General features: G+C 42.7%; 2 protein-coding genes across 3 annotated transcripts; both read right to left on the reverse strand.

Moving 5' to 3' along the window:
• Positions 1–2,569: 2,569 nt before the first annotated feature.
• Positions 2,570–5,744, reverse strand: s100s (S100 calcium binding protein S). Of its 2 annotated transcripts, XM_079571414.1 has the most exons (4): positions 5,682–5,744; positions 4,564–4,636; positions 4,062–4,215; positions 2,570–3,208 (listed from the first exon to the last, which is right to left on the reverse strand). In XM_079571414.1, exons 2-4 carry the CDS (start codon positions 4,575–4,577, stop codon positions 3,032–3,034), a joined length of 345 nt encoding a protein of 114 aa, XP_079427540.1. In that variant the 5' UTR covers positions 4,578–4,636; positions 5,682–5,744; the 3' UTR covers positions 2,570–3,031. The 2 variants fall into 2 exon arrangements, with proteins under 2 accessions (XP_079427540.1, XP_079427541.1); XM_079571415.1 differs by lacking the exon at positions 4,564–4,636 and having other exon boundaries at positions 5,682–5,738.
• A 1,517-nt stretch (positions 5,745–7,261) lies between these two features.
• On the reverse strand, positions 7,262–14,040 carry s100u (S100 calcium binding protein U). The gene is made up of 3 exons (XM_079570463.1): positions 13,915–14,040; positions 10,609–10,735; positions 7,262–10,338 (listed from the first exon to the last, which is right to left on the reverse strand). Exons 2-3 carry the CDS (start codon positions 10,726–10,728, stop codon positions 9,676–9,678), a joined length of 783 nt encoding a protein of 260 aa, XP_079426589.1. The 5' UTR covers positions 10,729–10,735; positions 13,915–14,040; the 3' UTR covers positions 7,262–9,675.
• Positions 14,041–16,134: the final 2,094 nt, after the last annotated feature.

Below are 16,134 nucleotides of genomic sequence, written 5' to 3' on the forward strand. Positions count from 1 at the left end.
GGCCAATCAAAATGAATGAAGTCACTGGGAGAGCGTTGGAAGGACCTGGCCACGCCCCTTTACCTGCTCATATTATTACAGGTAAGAATAGGAGGTGCATTATTCAAAAGCGTGCATGTTTATACAAGAGTAGTGATTTAGACGTATGCCTACATGGGTCAAATTTCAAATAAACTGTACTAATAGTTCATAACTTTTGACTTTTACTGCATATATAAGTTTTATCGTGTATTCAGATGTGTTAAGTTCATAGCTCTCAACTGAAATTATTGTCTGCACTTAAACAGAGGCAGTCTTTTTGTACCACAAACAATACATGAACTCTACCACAGACAAAAACCTTTATGTAAAAATCCCAACTTTCACTAAGAACAATGAAGTCTGGTAGTTTTATTACAATTAAATCTTTCCAATATTCAAATCAACATATTTCTGTGAAGAATTTTTTTACTGTTTGATACTCTTTTACCACCAGATTGTTACATGCATGCAAAGCTGTTGGTGGGGTTCAGCCTTTCTTTCTTTTTGTTGCTTTTCTCGATGCCCATTTGAGGACATTTAAAAAAGATACAATGCAATGTTTTGAATTGTCTATTATGGCAATTGTTTTCTTTTTGTAATGCTTGACACCTATGGATTTGGTCTCATTTCACTAAATCCTGCCGCTTCTCAGTGGCATGTCCAGACTTTTTTTTCTGGGGTGGCCCGGGGGTGGCACTTGGTGTTTGTGGGGTGGCACCAGGACCAACCAACCAAAATCCAAGTTGTGGCATCACTAACTAATGCTAACACCACAACAAAATGGGTTGGATTTTGTTACTTATAAAATGCCAATCAGCATTATAGTTATGTTCATTATAGCATTAATATTCATTTTATTTTGTATTCTATAAAGAAGCTAAATAGTCTCAACAATCAGTGGTTAGTGCTGCATAACAAAAGGCTTGATTTTGTGATGGGAGAGGGGTGTGCTAATGAAGAAACACTGCCACAAATATTCTTCCTCATGCTTCCTCAGCCCCCATGAGTGGGGTGGAACCTGGGATGGCCCAGCAGAAATCAACTCGTGCCACTCGTCACCTCCAAAAACATTAAAAGACTGCAATACATACAGAACAGCAGCGCAAGAATCCTTATGCAAGTATGCAAGTATGAGCACATCACTCCAATTCTATACTCCCTCCAATGACCCCAGTCCCTTTCCATATTCAATACAAAACTCTCCTTCTCACCCATAAATGCATCAGCGGTCATGGTCCATCATACCTACAAGAACTCATCCCTCTCCAAAGAGATCATCCAGCGGCCAGCTTCTCCAGGTCCCTTTCACGAAGCTCTGAACCATGGGTGATAGAGCCTTTTGTTCAGTTGCACCCGGCTCTGGAATAGCCTCCCTGTGGAGCTCAGAGAAGAGTCTGGACTCTGAACTAAAGACATTTTTATTTAGGAAAGCTTTTAAGTGTTTATCTGGTGTAGCTTTATAGTGTTTTTAAATGTAGCACTTTGAGATTCCTTCGAATGAAAAGTGCATTATAAACTAAATCTATTATTATTATTATTATTATTATTATTAGTATTACCCCTGGCCTCTCCCTAGACATGCCACTGCAGCTTCTACCAGAGTAAAACCACCTAAAGTTACAATACTTTGAAAAGAGACCAGTTTCCGGCCACACCTTTAAAGCTCATTGAAGACGATCGAGCGCATGATGCAATCTGTCTCCTTTGCCACGGTTTGAAAGTGAGTGGCAGTCGTGCACTCCAATGGGGTGGAAGGCCGACATGTTGATTTACGGCTCGGGTTCAACTATGCACCGCTGAAGCATTCCTCTCTGATTATACTGCTGCCTTCCAACTTACATACTTGTCTCATGTACTCCATAGTTTTGGATACTCTCCTCAACTGTCCACATTGTTCCCGGAGACGCGTTTATTCAAAAGTCTTCAAAAATCTCCTCTCTTTTGTGAAGAGGGTTTCCTCTCAGATCCAAGGCAAACATCTGGGTCAGCTTATATCTAGTGGAACAAGACTAGCAGGATATTGTTGGCAGGATGTGTGCGCGGAGCGGGAGAGGTTTACTCAGTGGGATTCCCCAATAGACAAGCTCACACAAAGACACCAGGACAATATCTCGCACGCCCCCATTCAAAATAAAGGGCCAGCAATTCAAACCAAATCATCAGAGGTGGATCAGTTGCGTGTATTTTGTTACATTTATTGGAGTGACTCATGAGTAGGTCAAACAGTTAACGGATGTGAAACAGTGAGAAGAATTGGACATGCATTTTTTTCCCCCTCGCAGTGTCTCATTTGGTTATGCTGTATTCATAGGTGTCATTTGGGTGGAATAGTCAGCTCACATGTCTCTCAAGAATTAATCCCCAGGTTTGACCCCTGGGCTGGTTGGGGCCTTTCTCTGTGTAGCATGTATGTTCTTCCTGTGTCTATTATTTCCACCGTACGCTTCAGTTTCCTCTTACCTGTAAAAACATATACAATAAGGTCTCCTCTGGATCGAGGTCTAAACGGGTGCACAATCAAATGGACACGTTTTCGTTAAATGCCATGTTTATTATTTCGTAGAAGGCAACGTGGTTAATATCCAAAATAGATCACAATATACTTTCTCCAACGCTTTGTGAATACTTACAATATAATATAATCAGCACTGACTTTTGTATGATAACAAATTCACGTGCAAGAAATTCTCAAACATCCCCCCGGCTTCCTGTTTCCACTGGCTCGATCGAAACATACCAGAAAGTGTCACATCATTGGGAGAAAAGGAGAGAGGATCCTATTGGTAGTGTTGAGACAGTACTCCGGATATGCAGCTTTGGTATGAAAAACAAAGAAAGAAAAACACGCTTGCATTGCTCCGTGTAAAACGACACTTGGAGACTTCCCCTCTCGGCAATGCAAGCAATTGTGTGTAGTTTACAAATTGCATAAGACAATAGTGGACCTTTCCCTGTAATTTACAATGCTTCCCACTTCTCCCACATCTGGTTTAGCCGCCGGATGAATCATTCATTCCTTGGTCTGCTCTTGGGGCTTTTCGTCTGTCTTGTACTCGAGGAAGAAGTCGTTGCAGGCGACCGTGAGCGCCCCCATGAGGATGATGAACTCGGTGAAGTCCACCTCTCCGTCGTTGTTGGAGTCTAGATCGTTCATGACCTTCTCCACCGCCTCGTTGTCTTTGGAGTTCTGTAGTTTTGTAAATGGGGAGAGGAATGCATTCAGGTCAATTTCTATGACCCCATATTGACAAAACAACACCACCCTATAAATGTAATCTATGTCGTAGTACAGTTGGTCCACTGATCCAAAGGTCGGTGACTTTTGATCCCAGCTAGTGCCTACTCTTGTCGTGTCCTTGGGCAAAGACACTTGCTCTGCCTTGCTTCAAGTGTCTGTGTCCACTGGTGCATAAATGCTTGTGTGAATGGGTGAGGTTCTTTGATAGAGAAGTGTCTTTGTGTGTCCAGTAGAAGTGGAGAATCGCTTTATAAATTGAGGCAATTAAACTCACAGTGTTTTGCTGTGTATTGCCTGGTGACTTCTACGGTAGATATCATTCCTGTCTCAATCATCTGTTTGCACACTGCATGGAATAAAGTTGTCTTGCCCAACTACAGAACAGTCGCCCTTGGGCCAAGTCGGTATAGAGCCCTCACCCCTCTATTCAATTGACAACCTCTTCACTAATGGCCACGCCTATTTTATTGAAAATGCCTTGTCTGTCCTCAAAACTACCTTGAAACTAAAGCGTAGATCAAGTCAATGTGCTTATATCACCTCACATTTGATCTCAAATCAGCTGCCATGACCATTAGTACAATGCTCCTTTGAAATACAAACATAATCCTACTTGAATGCTACTTTCTTGTTCTCTTCCTCACTCCTGCAGAGAAGACCGTTGTAAGAATGGGGCATACATCGCCAGGCCTGTCTCTACTTGCGCCGGCCGCATACCTCCCCTCGTGTGTCAGAGGATTTTTGCAGCTCGTTTGTACAAAGTATGTGTGTGAACCGTGTCGTTATCTATTGCCACACTTACCCCCAAGTAACTCCCCAGCTCCTCTATTAGCAGCTCCTTCAGCTCGCCTCTGCTGAGCGTGTATTTGTCACCTTCTTTGCCCGAATACTTGTGGAAGGTCTTGATGAGCATTTGCATGGCACTCTCCAGGTTGGAAGTGGGCTCCTTGGACATGCTGTACGGGACATAATAAGGGCAATAGGTCAGTGTTTGTCACAAGACGCCCGCTCCATCCCATTGAGTTGCATGTGTGCGGTCACATCGCAATCAAGGGTGAAGCTCGCCAATAAGACTTAAGTGATAGCTGGACAGGCAGACGGATTGATGAGAAGGGTGACCCAAGTCTAAAGATCAGATAACAATCCTTCAAGAGGCTATAGCAGCCTAGCCTAAGTGTGTCTGTCACTACTTGTGTGTGTGCGTGTGTGTGTGTGGGTCCTTACTGGATTAGATGATAGGGTTTTGGATGGAAAGATGGAAAAGATGTTTTGGAGAGATACTTTTTTTGCACAATCTTACACACATTGTGTCGGGCATCTTGGCAGTTGTAGTGGTGGGCACGTGCAGGCGAACTGTGTACGGACAAACTCAGGTCACTGTCAATGAGGAAGACTTGGTTAAAGCATCAAAACAATGTATAAAGGCATCAACATGTTTTCAAGTCATGGCATATTCTTGACCTCCGATGATCCTTTGAAACCCCAGCCCTCATCGTCCGAACAGAAACCAGAAGTGAAACGTAAAACTGGGTGGCAAATCACATTGTGAAACGCAGTAACCCGAGGTGCGTGGCATAAACACTAAACTCATTTCTACGCTCGCTTAGCCCCGTCCCATTAAACTTGCAGGCTTTCTACAGTAAGGGCCCCCCCGGTTGACCCGCCCCATATCAAGGCTGTCAAAAAACATCAGCCAATCCGGGGGGCTCTGAGCATCCACGCATATTTCAAGTGCATGATTTATAAACTGTTGATTACCACGGGGGTGTCTTTAGGCGGGACAGAGAAGTGAAAAGGAGCGGTCAGTCCTGTAGGTGGCCCAGACAAAGGAGATGGAGAAAGAGGTCAGCGGACACCAAAGCCGCCTTAAATGGAAAACCTATAGGGGTCATTGGTCTCAATGGCTGACGCAAGACAAAGGAAACCATGGCGACCAGGATACTGTCAGTAACATAATATTTAGATGCTAATAATACATATACGAAGTTGCATTGTTCGAAAGAGGATGACCTATGACCTTTCGGCGTCCATTCATATTAGTCGACCACCATAGACATCTATGCGCTCAAACCTTCCTCCATTGCCGCATATCTTTTAGTTGCATTCGGACATGACTAAAATCACTTTTACATTAACTTGGCACTCGTTTGAAAGAGAATGACCCATGACCTGTGGAGTGAATTAAAACGTTTTTAATGAGACTTCAATTTTGCTTTTGGAGAATTGTTTTCCCAATAAGCAGAATTTCAAATGGTTGAATCCCGAAAGCATCACCAAATAAAATAACATAAACATATAAAATGAGAACTCAAAAAGGTGACATATTTTTCTTTTGCTGCGCTTGTCTGGCATCGAGACAACTACATGAAATTCAGTTGTCGACATAGGCTAGAGTAGGACATAGTAGTGTGGTGTGTCTTACCTGAGTGGTGATGGAGGGCCTCCTGATGTGAATGAAACGATGTAGAGGACAGAGTCAAAGCAGAGATGGTTGTGGGGAGAGAGAGTGTCCAGTGGCTTAAATATCACCTGTTCCTCCTCCCTCTCCTCCCCCCCAAAATCCTTCACCCACTAACGGGGCAGAATCGCCAAACCCGATACACACCCCTTCGTTTTTCGGAGGCCCTTTCTCCACGTCACACCTGTCCTACTCCTGCCCAAAAATATCCAGGAGCACGGACAAAGATGGTCACTCAACTATGTTCAAAAATGCTATTCTTGATGCGTCAGACACGATCTAACATTATTCATGATTTATATTGAATGTACTATCATCATTTTTGTTTATATTTGAGTTTTGCTTCTGTCCCCGCCACAACTGCTCTGGTTTGAGAGCAAGGCCATGGTAAATGGTGAATGTTCTCAATTCATATAGTGCTTTTCCACATTATGCATGGACGGAACCACTCATCCATTCACACTCTCATTTATTCACCAATGTATGCTGACACTGGAGGCAGGATTAGAACCTCCAACCTTCCAATCATGAGACGTGTAATAGTCATTGGTGTAAACACTGTTACACCTATTATTGCTGCTACACCAATACCACTCGTTTCATGCATGTTCTCAAACTTACTTGGCCCTATAGTTTTACTATCATGAGGATAATGAGCTCAGTGTAGTCTCTGACATTGTGGGGGTCTGGATTGTTCAAACCTTCAACTTTGCCATCGTTCTGTTAATGGGGAACACATACGATGTAATGGATACAAAGGATCTACATTGGCATGCAAAAACCTTTACATGCCACTGTACTTCTGTATTTTCATACAGCATACTTTATACTTAGTTCACGTGACAACCCTACTCCTCCAATGTCTATGTATAGATTTCAGAAGACATGATCATGAACATTTACGTAGAATCTCAGTATCAGTGGTTAGAACGTTTGTCCACTGATCCAAAGATTGGTGGTTCAATCCCAGCTCACACTAGTCCATACAGTTAGTCCAGTTGGGTTTATTAGGTCTTCTGCTAATGATGACAGTACGTTCTTATAGCCAGCCCTGTGTGTTATTTCATCCCTGACAATTTCAGTAGTATCCAAAACTGTCATGTATGAGATAACACACAGGTCTGGCTATAAGACCATATTGTCATCAGTCCATATTGTTGTTGTGTCCTTTGGCAAGACACTTGCCTTGCCTCCAGTGCACCAAAATATGAATGAGACTATGATTCAGTGGATTCTTGACAGAAAAGGGCTTTGAGTGCCCAGTGGAAAGCTGCTATATGTCAACGCTCCTTATGGACCCTTCCCTTTTGTACATATTTTGTATTAATTCGATAATTTTGTTGCTTGCTTGGTTTGTACTATTGTTTTTAGTATAATACTCAGCTGTTCTGACAATCTCCCTTGTGGATCACGGAAGCTCTGAGACCATCTTACTTCCAGTTCTATTAATAATATTACTATAGCTGCTCCTGGATCACCCTGTCAACACAAAAACACCTTCAGCTTCAGAAAAAGCATCACAGACTGAGAATGTTATCGTCACAGTTTTATTCAAATATTAGCCATTACATGTTACATAGATTAAGCACAAATGATACAGCATTACAAGATTGAAATACAAATGATGTTTACAAGACATTGCAATTAACTTTAAATTTGGCAGGAAATAAAAATACAATGGGAACCCACAAGCACATCCGTACAGACCTGAAAGTTCACACATTACAAGCGCTGGAAGTTTATCTTTCGAATTTGAGACGTATTGTGTTGTAATAAAAAAGCGTGGCTATAAACACTCCCTGCAGCAAATGTTTCTAATCAACATTAAGGATGGGTGCGGTTCTCACTATGGGACAGCTAGCTTACATTATTACAGCCAGACATTTCAAAAGCCTCCATGAAACGACGCCCCTATATACTCTCTCGATTTATGTAACTTATTATTGCTCTCATCCAAGCGGGCTAAAAGCTAATAGCTGCATTTAAGGAATTTGCACATAACGTCTAATTTGGACAGGAATGTTGTGGCTTTGGTCCAGTTTTATCTCGATGTGCAACTTTGGAGTTTGACACACTTATTCTATCAATTGGGCGAAGAGCTAGAGGAGAGAAGATTGCAAAACGAAACCACTGGCCTAGTGGGATATCAAAAGTATGCAGCTTGCTGGTGTGGTCTGTATGTACAAGACGCAAGTTTTTAAGCCCTAGAAAATGGTGCAATCGTTTGCTTGATATGTTTCCAATGTTCACAGGAAGTACCTTAACAGTTAATATACAACAATATATGTAAAAAAAAATATAGTCTAAAAGCCCACCAAAATAAAAATGGTTGTTAGTTAGTAGAAAAAAAAGCATGCAGGAAATAGTAAAGAAAAGGCTGAGTCGTGTTTAAGGGTATATTTACAATGGGAGTGTCCCGTGGAGGCATAGCACATGACTGTATTTGTCTTTTGGCTGTTAAGAGGTTTGAAAGGCCAGGTGCTGCAGTGACAGAGTGAAGAGGGCACACTATGAAACTGGCCCAGTGAACCTATAGAACCTACGGCAACACGAGCTGCTGTCTCGTGGCTGCATTATTCATGAGAACAGGCTATTTAAAAACATTAAATTGTAATTGCATATAATTGGGTAAAACATTTTCAAGTGATATCCGTCGAATGAGAAGATAAATACAATGTGGTAGGAGAACCTTAGATCAGAAGCAATGGCCAATACAATCGTAATAAACAAAATAGACTTTGGAGCATGCAATGTTTTCACTGGTGTAAAAAAGCACATAGATTCATGATGACGGCTCAGTATTTTATTAAACACATAGTAAAACTACTACCAGCTTGTCTGATAGGTGCATTCCCTGACGCCCGGGATTACTTTCATGTAGTTGTTTGTTTCCTTGGGCGTGTTACCACCAGATGCTTAATCCACACTATCCCAGTGCTCGGGATGTAAGGATCCAGTTGCAGGTCAAACAGGGTTTTTAACTGTGCTAGGGCGTGACCGACAAAGACAATAAATACAGGCCTGGACAAGTGAAAACAACAGCCTCCGAAAACAATGGGCAATTTCTATATGGACTTTGCCTCATCGCTGCCTCTGCCGCTGGGCCAAAAGGACACAGCACTGGATGATTAAATCAGGCTCAAATATTCTGAACAGACCAGCACCAGTGACACCTGTAGTGTCTAAGACTCTGTAGTCTTTAGTTAGTGTAGATATGGGCAGATCTAATCCTCAGGATTAGGTTGCATGACCTGCTGCCTGCTCCCAAAGGACTACACAGACCTCCTTTGAACCAGAAGGCCCTTTGGTGTGCTTTCCATCTCGGACACTTAATTATTTAACCCCGGGCCTACTTTGTTGACCACCTCCTAATCAAGGGATGCTCCAAGTCAACGCAATATTTTGGGAGATTCCAGAACTATGAGACAACGAGTTAAACAGTTACAAGAGACACTAGAGAGAGTAAAATTTTCTGAAGGGAACATTAATGATCAAAGCAACATGTATTATTTTGCTAAGAAGAGTAAAAAAAAAAGGGAGTAGTTGTGTTGATAGTTCTTCCAGCCCTGACGTCGCTGCTGCTTCAATAAAACAGAGATGGGACACATTGGCTCTAGTGGTTTGTCGAGTGGCACATATTTCACAGGGATTTGACACATACACATGTGCTCGCATCATAGACCATATATGAGGTAAATGTGCTATATGGGGGATGCACATGCTGTACATATGGACATAAAAAGTAGTAGTACAAAGGAATATTTAACTGCCATCTACACGGTTTAACAAATATAAAGGCATTTACTTTAGATATTTTTAGAATTGATTTATTTTAGTGTTTTACCAGAGTTCGTTATTTCAGGGTTGGTGTAGTGTTTAAAGACTCTTGTCACCACTGGATCGCGGTGTGACTAAGGCTGTGCTCTGTGTAGTGTGACCTTTGGGTTGGTACTGTCCTCTATGAGGTCGTCTCCTCAGTCTTCTCCTCCATCTTCTCCTCCGTCTTCTCCTCCTCTGTCTTCTCCTCTGTCTTCTCCTCCGTCTTCTCCTCCGTCTTCTCCTCCGTCTTCTCCTCCGTCTTCTCCTCAGCTGCTGGTACCTCTTCCGCCTTTACTGTCATCTCCTTCACCTCCACCTTCACCTCCTTCCCCTCTGTCACCTCAGTAACCTCCGTGAGCTTGGTGACCTCGGTGACTGCTCCACTGAGCCCCTCAGACACCACTGTTGTTACTGTCGTAGTGGTGACCACCTCGGAGGTTTCTTTGGGAGTTTCTCCCTCAGCCACCACCTTTGGGATCTCTACTTTTGGAACCTCCACGTTGAGCGCTGCAGAGCCTATGCCTAAGGTGGCCGTGGCTGCTGCCCCCTCTTTGCCCTCAGCTTTGGGCTCGGCCTTCACCTCAGCATTGGCCTCTGTCTTCTGCTCTTTGTCTGGGCTGTTATTAGCCACTTGGCCCGTGGCGTTTTGAGCTGGCTCCTCTTTGGCCATGGTGCGCTGTTCGCTCAGAGATGTGGCCAAGTATCCGATCAGCTTCATGTACTCCGGGAAGCCCACTTTACCATCCTGATCCGCATCTAGGCCCGACGCCATGTTGTTGATCGCATCCTTACTGTCCGAGCCCTATGGAGCACAATGAGACATGATGATGACTGGTAACTTGAACAGGACTCTCACCATGAGTAAATGACCCTCTTATCAGCGCCTCCATTTACATTATAATACACATGTATATCACATTACTTTTACCGCTCACATGCCGTATATAACACCGCTGTTTGTCAGAGTGGACAGGTTCAGACAGCCCAGGCTCACATAAAACCGCTGGCACTTACTGTATAGTTACATAATAATCAAAAGCGTGGGAGACAGTTTTATAAAAATGTTTCTAACCGAGAGGATGTTCCCGAGCTGGTTCTTGACAAGGTTTTGGAAATCCTTCTTTCCCAGACTCTCTTTTCCTTTGCTGGACTTTAGGTAGACCTTCACCAGGGTTTGAATGGCATCCTCCATGACTTCTCTGTCAGGGTCAAGAACACAGAAACATACAATTAAAGCATTCCTTCACCAGACATGAACATTTGTCTATATTTTTTGTTCTATTATTTATTTGATGGAAACAGCATTATAGTGTGGTTTAAAACAGTGATAGACTTTCAATGGAAAATGCACTGGCCAATCTCCTGTGTGCGTTGCTGAGGGAGAGACAGTGACGTGAAGAGGCTGAGAGCGAGTCTGATTGAGATGCAAGCTGACGACAATGGCAGCTCTGATCTTTGATAGGTCACCCGATCTACTGGAGCTGCCAGCGGGATGGGTGTCGAGTTACCTGAGGGATTACCTAGTACATGTCTGCAACTGTCTCCCATCTATGGCCTGTGCCTATGCCCACGCACAATATGGTGCTGCACTGACGGGTCAAAACAGGTCATCGAAGGGTTTACCTAATCACAAATCACATTGTTGCACATGCCATTACAGCCTAATTCATTTTCCCCACAATATTACACAACAGGGTATTTCTACAAATGTAAAATCCCACTGAGTGACTCAAATTAGCGTTTTAACGATATGGGTGTGCTTCTGATGAGTAAAACTAATGTAATAAATATGTTGTGTGTTCACATAGGAACATAGTTACTGCAATAAGTTATGCTTTACAGTAAATTATGGTTGAGAGATTAGCTTTTTTCATAAGATACCCCATCGACTTCATTTCTGCAAGTTTCTTTTTTTTTCAAAAACTCTACAATGATCTAGTCTTGCACTCACTCCATTGCAATGTTGCTTTCAAGCCCAACACTTGACGTCATGTCTCTGCTAATGCAAAACTTAAATTCAGTCATGCAGGAATTGAATGCTAGCAATTCCAAAAAGTTGTCCACGCACTGTTGAGACGTAGATGATCAATGCATAACTTAAGACGCTACAAGTGTAAAACGTGCAGTAAGTGACACATCCTGGCAGGAATTCCATTCATTGCTGTCTGCGAAGATCACTTAGACAGGAATTTACAGGCCAACAACTCAGAGCTAGTAGTTTGCCCCAGAGCCGCAGAGGCCTGTGAGGAGGGGGGAAGACTGTACCCGTCTGTCAGCTTCGTTATTCAAATACTACTGCGCAAACAACGCAGGCTACGACAGTTTCAAACCAGTGACAAAAGACGACTTGTCCCAACAGGATGTGGCTCTGTTTAACGCACCAGTAACCAGCTCGAGTGGTCCTCCCCACCTCCTCAAGCGTGCGTGTCTCCTACCGTCTACATGGCAAATTATTCTCTAATTTACTAAAAGTGCATGTCACACTCAAGTACCCACAGGGGGGGCCAAATGCATATGGGACCAATTAGGAGGTGCTCTTGTTAGCGCCATTATGGGATAGACAGGATTGTGACAGGGGACAGGAGCCATTAGCATCTTCTATTTCACTTTGACCTACTGATCCCATATGTGCACCTTGGCAAGACCCATTCTGCAACTACTGAGTGGGCCTGGAAAAGAAAAACAGCACGCAAAGCCAAGATAACGCACTCATAAATGCACATTTGTTTTAGTTCGGGCTTCCTCAAATATCCAGGAACCATACAGTCACAAGCTTGCATGTACCTGTGTGTAGAAAGTCATTTTATGAGGTGTAACGCTACCTCTATAAACTCAATCGTCACCTTTTTTTTTTTACTGTAAACCTGTATACAGTACAAGGCCGAGCAGGTTGACAAGTGACATAGCTTTACAATAAATATAGGCCTAACGGTAACGGCATTTTTATCCGAAAGCATTGACCCATTAATCTTGAGGAACTTTGTTTTAAGGATCAGGTTTACAAAGAAAATTTTGTCTGTCACACTATTTTAAAAACACAATCAGAGTCCTTTATAAGAAAGATTAAGACACATTGACATTGAGGGTGCATTACTTGGACAATCCTATTAGTCTCAAGCATTTAGTTAAGTAAAAAGAAAACATAATTTGAAAAGCCTTAGCAAAGCCTTATTAAACTTTACTTCATGATACTGTATATTATCACTGTGGAATAGGAACTTTGGGGACTTCTGCCTGCAGAGTGACACACCCTCGTGCAGCCAGACTCCTCTATAGCACTTCACACTCGGTGCTGTCAGAAAAGAAACGTCGCTATTCTTAGACGTTATTCCTGTCTATTCTCATCTCACATGTATTATTTACGTCTATACCGGTCTTGAGGTGTTCCTTGGCTTTCCAACACTTGGTCCAATTTTTTTGACAACTGAACCCGGGGTTTTACAAGCAAACACGTCACGGCCGCATCTCCTCCCAAGGTGGAGAACAAACTAATCTGCGTTATTTGTCTTAAAAGCCCCCCCTAAAAAAAAAAGCCTGCGCAAATAATTAAGTATACAGGCCCAGGCTACTACCGTGGGTCTCCCGTTTCTCCCCGCAGAGCCCAAAGGAGATCGAGTGTAGCGTTTCCAAACAGGCGAATGTGATACGGTATGTGCGCAGAGTAATGACAATACTACCGCTCGTGTGCCATCAAATATTAACAGAGGAACAAGTTAGGGTTGTGGCAGTAAATTGCAGTGAGCAGACGGACACTGGCTGGCTTTCATCCCGCTGCCTCTGGCTTCGGGGCTATTTGGCCATAACAGACGGGGTAGAGTTTTTGGAGCGACGCTGTCAACACGCCTTTGGTATCGTCAATACTCAAGGACCGGATGAGCTGAACTTCCCAAACACCGCTCTCTGGGAAAGTTCTCCACCACGCATTGACTACGTTTGTCAAACAGCGCATAAGTGGCAGCAAAATAAGCGCTAAATGCCGATTTAACGCGCAAACCGCAGCGCAACACAGTTATTATAGGCCTGTTTGATGATGGCGCTCTTGCACTTCAATTTTTGATGGGGCATTCCCAATTGATAGGCGACTTGACAACTGATCTGCATCAAAATATCAGATATCCTTCCAGCAGAGGAGTATCAGAGACACACTGAAATGTCACCCACACGCTGCTTAACACGACAAACCCGCACGGTTACACAGTAAAAGGCGCATTTTGTAACAATCTCGCTGTTTTCGCGGGGCTGCAGTCAATGAACGCGTCAGGCGATATGGCTCTGGAGTCTAACGAAACGTGGCAAAAAAAGCAGGAGCAAATGCAGCGCTAAACACAGCTGACAAAAAAGTTCTCAAACACCCCCCGAAAAGAAAGCTCGAACTCACCGTTCAGCGTCTGCGGGAGAGGAGAAGTGTAGTAACGTGCGTAAAAAGTCAGATAGTGCCCCGTTCCCCGCCTTTCTACGCCGCTTTGAGCCGCAGAGAACTTGCCAAACTAGTAGAGCTGCAGAATCTCTTCCGCGATTCCGTGATTTTTTTTTTTTTTTTTTCCTTTCCTTAAAACTTTTCCCCCTGACAAGTCAAAAGGGCGTGTACCTGGGAGAGTGAGAGAGTGCGAGATTTGGGAATGTAGCATGGGAAGAGCGCCTGTGTTTTAGATAAGAGGTTATAGCGCATCAAAAGTGCTGAATGTAATTTATTATTGTTTGAATTTCCTTCGGCTTTCTGGCCAGCTGTTTCGTGTCACGTATTTGCAAAGTTTTTTTTTTTTCTCTCTTTTGGACAATGCTTGCGGCTGCTTGAGGAACAATAAGGTGTGCGTTGGGAATATAAGCCTATACAGTGCTTCATATCTCAGCTTTAAAACAATGCAGTTTTCTACTTCAAAGTCTCAAAGAGGAAAAAAAAGGAAACACATCTGTATGGCACATGCCCCAGATGTTTGTCAGAGGTTATGCTTGCATGGGTTGCATCACCAGGAGTTACACACACACTGTCAAACACATTTCTTGATCTGGCAGATGCGCAAAGTGATTATTTGGCAAATACTTGGGAGGAAAACTACACTGAGCGTCTTTGGTTGATGGGAAACAAACGCTGCTTTTTAACAGAAGATAAGATTGGCCAAAAAATGATGGGCCGTAGATGTGGGGGGGCAAAGGGGCATGTTCTCATATTGGACTTTACTGTGTTTTGAAACAAACAAACAAACAAACAAACAAACAAACAAACAAACAAACAAACAAACAAACAAACAAACAAACAAACAAACAAACAAACAAACAAACAAACAAACAAACAAACAAACAAACAATTGTATGAACCTCTTAACCCCAGCCTTAATTAAGTGCATCTTCTCCAGTTCAGCTTTACCCAAAACTAAAATGTTACAGCTAATAGGTCAGAGTAACGCCTCATTTGAAAGCTAAGACCTCATCGAGAAGGATTTTTTTCCTCGCGTTGTTGCCGCTTTGTCATCACTTTTTGTTTCATTGCTTTTTTTGTTGTGTTTTCGTCACACATTTTTGTGACATTTTGATCATTTTTTATCACTTTTTTGACACTTTTGTGTTACATTTGTGCCACTTTTTCCACACATTTGTGCCACTTTCTCATCACTTATTCATCACTTTTTTGCTGCATTTTTATGCTGTTTTTCTCTTTTTCATCCTCTTTTCTGTCCTGTTTTGTTGCTATTTTGACACTTTTTGTCAAGAAGCTTTTAGAATTGGTTAAAGTCGTCCTGGAGAAAATGCGCTCAGTTTAGCTGGAGTTTAGGAGGTTAATATAATTCAGTAAAATTGTTTCATTATTCTGTCATTTTCAGTGGAAACATTTAATAGCTGGAATAGTGCGTGGGACAATAAGTCGCAGGCTGACAGAGAAACAGACCCTTTTCCCCTTCCAACATTTTGTGTGTGTGTGTACTGTACATGGTTTATTGTGCCTGTAGGAAATGTGTTTCATATGTCAAACTGGAGGGTAAAGGGCATCGTACATTTTTTTTTTTTTTGCTACGCCTCATGGTCTGGAGAATCTGAAACACACCTCTGTATTTTATTTAGGACTACATAGCTGGAGGATGAGCCTGGTGTACGTGTTTTGGAACAAAACTCTAATTTAATTTGTGTAATGACTCATTTGGGACAGGTTTGGTCAAATATTAAACATCAAAGCCTTGTAATCACTGAAAACAAACATTTCTCTGAGATCTTTATTACACACTAATACACGGCGGTGCCCAGCTACAGCACAGATAGCTGACTCATGGTCCCAGCTTTGCCCTGCCCACATTGGCACCACTGCTTGTGCCAGAGGGATCCAAAGGTCAAATTTCCTTTTTTTGTTAAACATTTGCAACTCACTGCACCTTTATTTTTCCTCAGAAAATCCTATAATAAATGGGCTGGGCTGCATAACTCTGTCTAGACACCTGAATTAGTTAAGACCCCATGCAAATAAAATGAACGGCAAAACACATGTGTTATATGATTGACAATGTAATAGCATCACAGCAGTTTAGCGCTTGGTTGGACATCTTTTGTATAGTCATTATGAGGCTCTATGGAACAAGATATGCTTTGGGTAATGCGGAGGATGGGATAG

Source organism: Gobius niger (genome assembly GCF_951799975.1).
Source record: "Gobius niger genome assembly, chromosome: 14".
Lineage (NCBI taxonomy): Eukaryota > Metazoa > Chordata > Actinopteri > Gobiiformes > Gobiidae > Gobius > Gobius niger.

Bases quoted from the DNA above. Each gene is read 5' to 3' on its own strand.
- s100s (XM_079571414.1), bottom strand. The intron at 3,209-4,061 runs GTAAGTGTGGCA...ACAAAACTACAG, and splicing joins AGCTGGGGAGTTACTTGGGG to AACTCCAAAGACAACGAGGC.
- s100u (XM_079570463.1), bottom strand. From the start codon at position 10,728: ATGGAGGATGCCATTCAAACCCTGGTGAAGGTCTACCTAAAGTCCAGC. The intron at 10,339-10,608 runs GTTAGAAACATT...TGTGCTCCATAG, and splicing joins AGCTCGGGAACATCCTCTCG to GGCTCGGACAGTAAGGATGC.